This window comes from Phaenicophaeus curvirostris, chromosome 18 (genome assembly GCF_032191515.1).
Source record: "Phaenicophaeus curvirostris isolate KB17595 chromosome 18, BPBGC_Pcur_1.0, whole genome shotgun sequence".
NCBI classification, from domain to species: Eukaryota; Metazoa; Chordata; class Aves; order Cuculiformes; family Cuculidae; genus Phaenicophaeus; species Phaenicophaeus curvirostris.
The window spans coordinates 4,345,729-4,357,926 of record NC_091409.1 but is presented as its reverse complement, the minus strand read 5'-3'; the positions used below and the strand labels follow the sequence as shown (position 1 = coordinate 4,357,926).

Here is a 12,198-nt window from a genome sequence, read left to right as displayed (position 1 = left end):
ATCACGCAAGTACGTTTCAGTTTATACTTTTTAAGAAAATTAAGAATTGCCCAATTAAGTTGGAAGTGTTTTATTACTTCTTTGAATTCGTTAGCCATGATAAAATGTCAAAAGCACCAGTCAAGACAAATAAATAACACAACCTCATGTTAGAGAGAGAGTTGCAAATACAGTATATTAAATTATAGCCATATGCTGCTTCACACCAGCTGATGTAGACAGCACACTCGGGAGACAGTAGTTTTACTTACGATCATCAAAAAGATCTATTACCAGAACAGGGGAGCTGCACAACCAACTACAAGCATTATTCTTTCTTTTGCCAGTTTAATTTATAAATTTAAACTAGGGTTTGATCTGGCAGTTTTGGAAGCTCAACATCCCCTTTATATAGAGGTAACAGAGTGGTACAAAGCTTTTCACAATAAGCCACACGAAAAGCCAAGGCTTTTGCATCTTTGTAGTCTTTACTTTCAGGTCTGTTCCTGCACCAAGTCAGTTTAAACTCACATCTTAAGCTCTCCTCAGTACACAGTAAAGAAACCCAGGGCCAGCAATATAGTCAACATTAAAACCATAGTATTATGAAACCGCATATTCTTGCAGCTATTCTGCAAGTTCATGGGGAGAACTGCATCAGTCAGAACATGAAGGAAATAAGTTACAGTCCCTTTGGGGGAAAAAATATACAGAAAAACCATATTAAAAATATTAAGGCCTCTACAATTGCACACCACTTCAGACCTGAATTAAATCAGGAGTATTCTACTACTTAGATGTTACCCTGATTTCTCTTATGGCCTACAGCAAAATTTTCCACTACAAAAATAGTGAAAAAAACCCCAAATTCTCTACTGAAGGCCTCACTTGCACAACATCTCTCACAACCAGTAAAAGGCCAGAAACATGTTCTCTTCCAGGCAGGAATTCAGAAAAAAAATCATCTTCTGTCAGGAAAACTGCATGTAACATGTACTGCAGTGAAACCCCTTCTTATATAAAGAAACAACACATGTGGACAGACACACTGTAAAATAAACAGCTTATACAACTGAAGTATGAAACATGAGACCCACTATAGTAGGTCAGATGGAGTAGAAACCCAAAAGGAGAACCTCTATTTTTTAGGTTTAATTTCACAACTGCTTTTATGAAATGTCTGTACTTAAAAAAAAAAAAAAAGCCCGTATATGAAAAAACATATATGATCATTTCTGGTGAGGAGAAGCATTCCCATGACTACTCAAGCTCACAAAATTCTTTAATTACCTAAATGCGTTAAATTATGCCAGTGATTAAATCTTGTTATTTACAAGATCAAATACTACTCTGATTCTTAGTAATGTGCAGTATCTAAATTAAGATCACAAGGGTTGGTTTATGTTCTGGTTGCTAAAAGCTTTCATTTTTAGTTGTCTATCCAGTTCTTCGGATCTTTTGAGGCTGAAAGAATGGAGATGAAGTCAAACATTTTTATGCCTCAACATACTTGACATCTGGATTAATTTGTTATCTAGTCCCACAACTCAGTAATATGGTTTAAATTTGAAGCCTATAACAATTGTGACATAGGAATACAGAAGACAACACATTTTTGTTCACAGTAACACACCAATTACTGTACTCACTGGTAAACCTAAATTTTGTAATTATTTTTAAGTATTGTGTTTCCAAATACCTCTGCATAGAGTACTAAATCCTTTGTGTGGGAGCATCAAGTTTCCTGACATTTTCCATACAATCCTTACAAACACCTCACAGGTCACCAAAATTGTACTTTGAAGAGTTCTACAGAAAAATTGCACAGACTTCGCACCACAAGGGCTTATACATTCAAAGGCAGCTTTCTGGAGTGCAGGTCCATCCATTCACATTGGGGAAGAAAGTCCACATAACTCCAAAAATAAGAAAACAAAGTGAAACCTAGTGTGACTTTACACCAATAAGAACAACAATAAGGACAATTACTATAACAAACAAAATTAAAATAACAAGCATCTTCCGATTCTTCTTTTGATATTGCTCTGCCTATATTAACAGAAAAGGAAGAATTAGTATTCAGATTTCTGCAAATCTACAAAGTATAGGCTCTTGTTTGTCATTACAGATATTAAATTAGAATAAAATTATCAACAGTATTAGAAACAACAAGGTAACTGTCTATGATACTGGTTTTCAGACCTGTGTATATGTCTTCATGATGGGTGAAAAAATTCCTATGCTGTACTGAAAACATGTATACATTGCATCAAAAATTTATGTTCTAGTCAGCAATCCAGTTTGCTGACAATTCATTAACTACCCCTAGCCTAGAAATAGCGTTGATGCCAACAGATTAATTTATTTCTAGTTCAGTTTGTACAAGTTGCTTGCAGTTACTTTAAGCCTTTACCATTGGTCAGTGTCTTATTTTAGTGACCCCTAATTTACTTTTATGTATAACAGGACTAAACCTTTAATCAATTTATTTTGCTTTTTCTCAAATGGCATTTTTTCTGCTGTCTGTATTAGAAGTCTACCATAATATGAAGTTGAGCGTTTAGCAATAATGTCTGTTTCCAAAACAGAACATTTTACTCAGAGGCTTTTGCACAGATCTCTCACTCTACTTTATTTCCAGCAGTGGAAGCACTCAGCTGAGCTGACAAGTCAAAACTTAGCTTAAAATCAAAACAAAACAAAAAATGCCAACAAAACAACCACAAAACTCTCTTCTGCTGCCAATTCAAACTCTTCAGATGTTCGTAGCAAAAGCTTCACATTAAAAGCATAAGGTTGGACCAAACTTCTAACAAGTGTCAGATAGTAGGAGAAAATATCAAAAATTATTCTTGCAGCTCACGCTATTGGGATAATGTTTTCAAACTAGGATATATTAACTGACTGAAATCTACAGGGAGGTACCCAATACTCAGCCCCATTTCACAACTGCTGGGTTCTCAAAACAGAGAGGTCAGCAATATAAAGATCAAAGTGTGTTGTTTGGATGCCTAGAAGGTTATTTAAGAAATTAACACTAGGCATCAAGCATAACATTAACAGAAGTTATATGGAAAGTTCCTACTACTGTACAGTTAAGCATTTTGCACTGTATAGCAGTTATTTCTAAAAGGAATAATGACCAATAGAAGAATAACTGAATAACTTCATGGCTGTTAAATTAGAAAAGATTATTAGGTATGCAAAGCAGCTCAAGTATTCCATCAGCTTACCTTATGTAGTTGTTTTAGGCCCTCTTCAGTTTTCATACATGACTGTTCAACATTGTAGTCAATTCTATCTAGAACTGTCCCCTAAATGAAATAGAAGGAATGAGCACCAATCTGAACCTAAATGAACTTCATAAACCAATTACTAGCAAAGTTAATTAACAATGGTCACAGCTAATGAACTATGTAAACTGTGAACTTTCACAGAAGAACTAGTTAGGATTTTGTTAGATGACCTCCTTGCTCAATGCCATTGACATCTACGTCACTATCTCAAATCACATGCCTTAATGATCACCTTACTTCCAGTTCAGGTGCTTCTGGCTGACAAATTTAACCTAAACCATCTCTGGGAAAAATAACCAACAGAACTCTGGGATTGAATGGGTTTTTTTAGCCTAACACCCGTAACCAGTTCATTTCCTCCCCACCCCCCTCCATTAACACATCTTCTGGGAGATTTCAAGCAGTGGAAACCTTAGGCTGAAGAGGTAAGTTTAGAAAAGCAAAAAGCACATGAAAACAGGATGTTACAACAGGAAGAGTCTGCAAGCCTTAACACTACCCAGAATTTCCTATTTCTTACTAACAGTGTGATGTCAATGTACCTGTTCTACTATCATTGCTCCCAGATCCCTAAATATCTCATTGAGATCGGAGATTGACTGTACAATCTGATGGATTTCCCGTTCCCGCTCTTCCACCATTAATGTATTTTGCTCCACCAATGCTAGCTGGTCATCTGTAAAACCCTGTTGAAATAAAAGATTTAGATGTTGAATTAACACTAACAGCATCAGAACACTAGAAATAATTATAAGACTTCATAACACAACAGTCCTTTCGGAATTTCTGAAGTAAGACAACTACGTAAGAAAAAAAGTCTTGTATTTTAAAAACAGAGTTTCAGGACCACTAAAATAACTTGGGCAGATACATGTTTCTCTAGCAGAGAAAAGGTAAATCTTAAATCCTTCCTGAACACAAGAAGAGCTTTTAAAAGTCAGATATGTCCAAAAGAATGTTTTTATTGATGTACAAAACCAATAAATGTGTCCCGTAGTTATGGAATATCGACGGACTTATCAGCATTACAGAACGTCCAGTAACCTCAATGGCCATTAAAACATTTAAAGATACAGCAACAATCCTGATGGTTTTACGCTACAGAGACCTTACTGGTTTTGTCTCCCAAGGCCAGTCACAACTGAACAGTATCCTTTCCACAATCACTCTTATACACAGACAAATTAAAACCCTCTTATACACCAGATTAGCTGAAAAACTGCTTTAACATTTAACTGAGAACTTACAGGAAATGTTAAATGTTACCACCAAGAATATTCTGTAGCACTACTAGATCGGATGCAACAGAAAAGATCGCACCACTGCTGAGAAATGTAGCATGTCCAAACTCCACAACAAAGTAAAACAAAGAAGTGGGTCTAGTACTGCTCTACAACATAACTACAGAAACAAACCATTACATCATTATTAGCAACAATCTGCAATACTAATAAATGTAAAAGTCTTCAGTAATGCTTTAACGCAAGTGCCACCTTCCACCCAAATTCAGAGTTTTCTAACAGTTACACTTGCACCTGCCCAGATGGTGGCAAGACAAAGGACAGTATGGTATTTACAGACCTCCTAGTCCATCAGTCACGTAAGGAGAATTCAGTAGTTTCCTCACACTGCAGCACTAAGGCAGATGGTGCAATCATCTTAACACTGCATCAGCAATACTAATTAAGAAAATGTATCACAGAAATCTGCAGCAATATAATATCCACGTAGCTTGGTGCTCTGGCATACTATTTTGATATTTTCATACTAAAAATAAATGTACATTAAAAAACTCTGTCATATTGAATTTGTGTGAAAATCTCTTAACTTACTCTATCATAAAGCGTATCATCCTCCCCATCATCCATCAGTGGGACTGAGGTGTCAAAGAAGTGTTTGGATCTTTCTTCTCTATTCTTCATGCCTGTAAAAGAACAACTATGTTTGAGCATAACATTTATGTACACTAAAATCAAGAGTGAAAGTAAGGTCTGAAGCACCAGATAGAAAAGCACAAGAAAGAAAATCTAGTTAATGAATGACAAACAGCAGTATCTAAATTTTAACGGTCACACAGGCTTACTGTTTAACAAAGCACAACAAATTCAACCAGACTTGCAAGACTGATTAAATCGGTGATTTTAAGTCATGATGTTCCATAAAGTTTAAGTTAAGTAAGTTAAGAGCCTTTAAGTGTGATCATACTAGGCAGTTCTTTAACAAATTCTTAGAAACATCCCTTGTCTGAATTGTGATCTTAAGTTCCACATGTGCCATTTACACCATGGGTGAAAGAAATATTATCAGTATTAAATTTGAAGATCAAGGGTTTTTTGGGTTTCTTACAAGACTGGAATAATCTTACTTAGCTGACAAGAGAACTGCACACAACTTTAGAGTTTTAAATAGAGGATATTCCATTTCTGGTCTACTTATGGATGCAGAATTTCATCACAGACTACCAATCAACAGTAAGTATCATGTCTTAAGACCAACGACTGCTTCACCAGTGTAACAGACGTAGCTTTGCAGACAACAATTTGTGAAGCAATGATACATTAAAGATGTGGATGGATGAAATACACTGGTTTCATTGATATATTTAACTATGAAATTTCTTCTTTAGCAATATGCAGTAGATAAGCAGAGTAAACCAATTTGAACATTCACTGTGAACCCCAAACTCCTAAATTCTAACATCTTGGTGTTCCTGTGTGCATCACTTAACCTTTCCGTGCTTCGGTTTTCCAAATTGAGTAAATAAGCACACCTTAATTAGTGCTTTCCACAGAAGATGCCCGTGTATTACTGTATCTCTTATGCTTACGTTTGAGATAGTCAGACTGTGCATGCCTGAAGTTGGTGGATAGTTCCTGAAGGGACTGTGCTAAGGAAGACACTACATTCCTGAGAACACGTGCTTCTTGTTCTGTACAGCTACGCGACCTGCTCTGCAAGACCTGGACTGCTCTCTGACATCTGTGAAATAACTGAGAAAACAATTCCATTAGTAAAAAATACAGCAGCACACACTTTAACACTGCAGAAGTTCCAAGCAGAAGCAACATGTTGACTTCTAGATTTTAAAAATTGATTTCTTATTGCCCAATGCAACATACAGAAACACAAGTGAATAAACAAATCAAAGCTAACAGTGTAAAAATAAAAAAATAACACAACTACTTCTGATCAATGACATCTGCTTCATTAGAACTGCTTGGACAGGAAGCCTTAGAATATATATCTGTATTTCTCAGAGATACCTGCAAATATGATTTGATTAAGTCCCTCAATCCTATTCCAAGTAGTAAAGCAAACAGTAAGTAAAAGAACGTGGAGGTTAAGTGACTCATTGAGAAGTTCACTGAGACACTGAGTGCAGCAGCAAGCACAGAGCCCAGGACTCACTCGAATACTAATTACAAAAGAAATGCGTAGCTCAAAGGAAACTTCTGCCTCATAATGATGCGTTACAGGTATGTCAAACTGCAGGTGTAGAACTGAAAGCAGTCTGTACCTGTGTGATTTCTTGGGTTGTTATTTCTATTGCCCGTTCTTCTTCACTGCTGTCATCCAGTGTTGGCCTGTTTAGATGTTTATCATGAAGACTAGCTAATTCTTTCATCTTCTGTTTTACCCTGGTGATATCATACTGAATCTAGAATAGAAAATCCAACAGTAGAGAAAGGGAAGTGACTAATGTTTCAGAGGAAAACGTTCTGACAAAAGCTAGACCAAAATAATTGAAAGAAATCTGTATTGCAAAAAGTAGATCAAAGATTATTAAAGAACACCCACAAAAAGCTGACTAAGAAGTAACTGAATACTTGTATATAAAGTTCGGTACTTTTCTAAACCTACTCTTTTTAGTCTTATGCTAAGATGCTATTTCCAAATATGCTTCAGTAAGTTGGAATAATAATTTATACTATAATAAGTATAATAGTAAGAAGGTTTAGCCAACTTCCAAAAATATAAATGAAAATTCAGGTCACACCTTCCACTCTGTCAAACACTGGACATCCTGGAATCAACAGCAGAAGTTAAATTACATGCTTTCAAGCAAGTCATTAAAAATAAATCTGCACAGATGATTACTATTGTAGTAAGAAGGAGACTGATCACCCTTCTGCACCATGGGCTCTGTATGCACAAACTGATGAGCCAACATGTGTTCTGAGAGTACATTTTAAAAAGGATTTTCTGAAAGTCAAGTATAGCTTCACACTCCAAATATTGGAAAAGGTTAACCTCCAACATTTTAGGATCTATTCATTTGAACCCCTCAGAGTTAAAACACAAAGCGTAGTGGAAGCACTAATTTGTTTTGTGCCCTTCCTTCCAAGTTTTAAAGCGAGAACAATTTGGTTTGCCAAGAGCTTTAGGACCTTCCTGCAGTCTCAAAACTAAAGGTTTAGCATGTCTATCCTAATGGTCCTAGTGTACTGTTAATACTGGGACAGTTAATACTCCCACTGATGATGCAAACCCAGTCTTCTTGGTTACTTCACTTGCAATCTATCCTTCAAGATAACAAATCACAGCTCGTCTCATGTTTTCTCCTAAAGGGTGTCAAATCAGAAAACATACTTATTTTAATATCTCTTCTAATACTACTTCTATCATAAAACTTACAGCACTGAGAATGTAACTTGACAACATGAATAAATTCCTACATAAGAAGTCAAACTCTGTGTTGGATTTGCCACACAACTTACTTCATCTGCTCCATCAACCCATTTGGGAGGTAAGCGCTTTGTTACTCCAATTGCTGCTTCGGGATCTAAACTTATTCCCGATACCAGTGCCATACGGTCATCAGCAAGCTACAGAAGATAAGACAAGACAGCAAATTAACTTTACTCAAACAAGATCCTTGAGAATCATGAAAAGGTGCATATATGCTGTCCAATAAAAATTAACCCCAAAAGCGTATTTGCATGTGATGTACGTATGATCAAGCTCCACATCTTCCTTTACTGAAGACAGAAAGGGGTGGTATCATCAGTGATACCACTTGCAACATACCAAATTTCTTCACTATTAGTTCTCAGGGAAAGATTTCATAAAAAAAACCTCACTTTCCGTTTTTTTCCAGATTTCTCGTTTTCCTTTATCAAACCTGGAAAGCTTTGTGGTTTCCCATCCCCTCCCCTCTGAAAAAACAATCCCTCTTCCTTTCTGGGTAATTCTCTCTTGACAACCTTTTTTTGTCTCTGACTTTATTTCCTGAAGTTTGTACAATTCATAAATAGCATAAAAAAATAGTTAATAGCTTCATTGTACAAAGTCACTATACCCCATTTGTATACAGAAAGTCAAACTAGTTTATACACGCATCTATTAAAAATGTAACATTATAACATAAAATGTTCATCTTCTCTATGCAGCCTTATCCTTCTGCATATGGAGACACCTCATCCTATATAAGGAAATGTAATAAACCAGCAGCAGAGAGGAACATTTTAGCTCAACAATGTGCACTTGATGTGCCATGGTAGAATAAAACATGAAAAACAATACCTCATCCAGCTCCTGAAGTGATTTGTGGATCCCATCAGCCCCATCCAGTTAGAGACAGCAAAAGGTAAAAGGGAAAAAAAAGAGACAGAAGACAGATATAGAGTATGGTCATTTGAGAAAATACTGATTTGTTTTCTAAGCATGATGGTTTACCAAGAACAAAACAAAGTGGCTTTTAAAACATTCAATAAATACATTATGATGTACTTCAAGTCAGTATTTTGCTTGATGCACAAAATTGCTTCTAAAAATATTTCAGTTGCTTGGTAAACAGAAAGAATATAAGAAATCACATTAAGAGCTGGGTTTGTTTCCCAAAGTAACTTTACAATGAAGTTTCTAGATACTAAGATCTCAGGTAGAAGCACTGCAATAGAACATACTGAAGTTCAACAGCAAAGGCAATTTGACTGCAGCATTCAACACCTACTGTGAGTTAGAAGGTTCAATTATGATTGGAGGAGGCAGACACAAGCTTTTGTAAGACATTTATTGACAAGCACCCCAGTTATCACAAGTTGGAACAGAGAGCAAAAGACAAACAGCTAAAGCATGTGCAGTATACGCTCACTTATATCCACACTTCAATTACGCTTTAGTTTCAGGGAGCATTAATCCTAACATGCATTTGAAAAAATACAAAAGGCAACATATCTGCACCTTCTCTATTCACCAGTCCTTTTATGGTAGGGAGCATGTGAGCAATAGAATATTTCACTGGAAGATGAATAAAGCAAGCATGTCAGATCTAAACCAAGGACAAAATACTTGTGGTCTAACAAAGCAGCAGGCTTCAGCTAGTGATCTCTCTTTATCCTATATCAAGCTTTTGAAATAGGGCAACACTGTTAGGAATGCTACTTCGATTATTTGACTTTAAGGAGTGGTTGACTGTGCACATGAGAATGCACCTTACAGGGCAGAAAGCCATTTTTGAGAGTGAGCTCTCTTAGTAAAGGATTTCTTCAGGAGAACCCTGGAGAGTGAAAGCCAAAGTACTAGGAGCCAGAAGTGGCAGTGCTGCCCTGCTAGCATGCAGCAGCTCTGCTCCCTGGATACCACCCAAAAGAAAAGATAGTGAGCTACAACCCTGACACCTCAGAAACATGGCAGGTGAACAGCTCACACTGCCACCTTTGGACTTCTCGCTGAAACAGTATGCTTGTAGTGAGCTACAGAACTCTCAGCTACCCATCAGGATCCACACTGAGCCGCTGACAGACTTAATCCACTGCACAACAGCAAGAATTTCCAATCGCTGTCTGCATTCATTACATCTGACTGAGCATCCTAGCAAAGAGCTTCAATTAACGTTAACACTGTAAACAAACGTTTCATGCAAGTGCTAAGTGTTACTGTACTCACTGTTGAGTAAAACCGCAGCTTCACTGCTCAGCAGTCTGTAGGCAAGTTTGAACTACCACTAACTTCCCTAGGTGATACATTTAAAAAAATCCAAGCAACTAAAAAAGTGATACTAGTATCAGCAATCCACCCCCCATGTTAACAAGAACCAAATGCAGTGCCAAAATACACATTTATAGCGCAGATTACTATTGACATTTCCTGTTCTGCAAATGCAATTTAATACGCAGCTTGCTGGACAGAAGTGTAACAATGGACAAAGAGCATTCAACAGCAACTCCTCAGTTGAAGTAAAATCTGCAGCACAAAGTACTGCTTTTCCTAACAAAAATACATGAATGCAAAACAATTTAGAATGATGAAACTGCCAGCAGATATATACTGGTGCCTATTACATTTTTCGTTCAAACATTTATTTGTAAAAAACTCAGTAGCACCAAGCTGCCAAGCAGTCTATCACAGTCTAACTAGCTCAGAACTCACAAAAAGCTGCATAAACTGCCTCTGAACAAATGACTTTTTAAAGTTTCTGTAATAAGGACTTACACTAGTACCTACTGACTCCCCTTTTCCACACTGAACTTTAAGTTCGATTGCAGAAAAAAAAATAAAATCAAGCAATGGGAATAATCCATACTACTATATTTAACAGTGCCCACACTGAGTGAATAGAAGAGTTCTGCTCTAGGAAATAACTTGGATTATTTTTTTTCTTTGGGGAAAGGAGGCATCAAAAATCGCAACGGACAAAAAACCTCATGTCAGTGCTAACATGAAATTATTACAGCAGCATTTATTGGTCACAAAACGAACAGAGGTGTGATCAGCACAAAGACAGATCTATTCATTTGACATGAAGTAGTTGGAACAGGTATCAACACGGTGGGGAGGAGCACAGAGGATGGGGTGCGGGGGCGAGGAGAGAGCTTAGGGGAAGGGAGCGGGGGGTTGATCCATTGGTGAAGGTACTGGGAGGAGGCAGGGGAACGGAGAGAGGAATTGATGGGGCGGCACAGGGCGGGGGGGGAAAGAGTACAGAGAACGGGGTGTGGGGGTGAGGAGAAGGCTTAGGGGAAGCGAGTGAGGGGTTGATGGGAGTACAAGGAGGGGGGAAAGAGTACAGAGCGTGGGGTGCGGGGCAAATAATTGGCTTAGGGGAAGGGAGTGAAGGATTGATGGGGCGGTACAGGGAGGGGGGAAACAGTACAGAGGACGGGGTGTGGGGCAAGGAGACGACCTAGGGGAAGGAAGCAAGGGATCCATGGGGCGGTGAGGGGGGTGGGAGGGCCAGAGGGGAACGGGACACACAGCACGGCTGCCCGGCAGCCCGAGGCGAGCGCGGTACAGAAGGATGAAGGGAGGAGACTCACCGCAGCAGCCATGCTACGTGAACTCAGAGGGCTGGAGGAGCCGTAACTACTCACTTGCTCGGCCAGCAGCTGCCGGCTCTGCACCGCGTTGTTCCGCAACAACAAGAACGCGTCCGTTAGACGCCGGGTGGCCATGGCCCTCCCGCCCCGGGGCCCCTCGCCCGGGGGCCCGCTCGGCTGCCTCGCTGCCGGGCCCTCGGCCGCGGCTCAGCCCGGGGCCCGCGGGCAGAAGCCTCAGCGGGCCCGGCCGGCGGCCGCCAGCGCCGCCCCCCCCCGGCCGCCGGGCCCCTCCAGCCCCGGATCCGCGCGCGGCTCCGCGCACTTCCGCGTTGTGCATCGCCCCGCGCGTCCGCCGCGCGCCGCGCCCCCAGCAGCAACGTTCCGAGGCGGGACCCGCACCCCACCGGAACCACGGGACTGCTTGGACGGGACTTTAAATCCCATCCAGTTCCACCGGCTGCCGGGGGCGGGGACACGTCTCACTGGAGCGGGCAGCTCCAAGCCCCGTCCGACCTGGCCTTGAACCCCTCCAGGGACGGGGCAGCCACAGCCTCCCCGGGCAGCCTGGGCCAGTGTCCGACCGCTCTCATAGTGAAGAAATTCCTCCTTATGTCTAGTCTAAATCTGCCCCTCTTCAGTTCATACCCACTGCCCCTCCTCCTGTC

At 39.6% G+C, this 12,198-nt stretch overlaps 1 protein-coding gene across 4 annotated transcripts; it reads right to left on the bottom strand.

Moving 5' to 3' along the window:
* Positions 1–1,609: 1,609 nt before the first annotated feature.
* STX16 (syntaxin 16) lies at positions 1,610–11,861 on the bottom strand. 4 transcript variants are annotated; one of them, XM_069871474.1, is made up of 9 exons: positions 11,534–11,861; positions 8,799–8,810; positions 7,994–8,101; positions 6,793–6,933; positions 6,103–6,265; positions 5,108–5,199; positions 3,818–3,961; positions 3,213–3,293; positions 1,610–2,028 (listed from the first exon to the last, which is right to left on the bottom strand). In XM_069871474.1, exons 1-9 carry the CDS (start codon positions 11,666–11,668, stop codon positions 1,924–1,926), a joined length of 981 nt encoding a protein of 326 aa, XP_069727575.1. In that variant the 5' UTR covers positions 11,669–11,861; the 3' UTR covers positions 1,610–1,923. The 4 variants fall into 4 exon arrangements, with proteins under 4 accessions (XP_069727575.1, XP_069727577.1, XP_069727576.1 ...); XM_069871476.1 differs by having other exon boundaries at positions 8,799–8,843; positions 11,588–11,861; XM_069871475.1 differs by lacking the exon at positions 8,799–8,810.
* Positions 11,862–12,198: the final 337 nt, after the last annotated feature.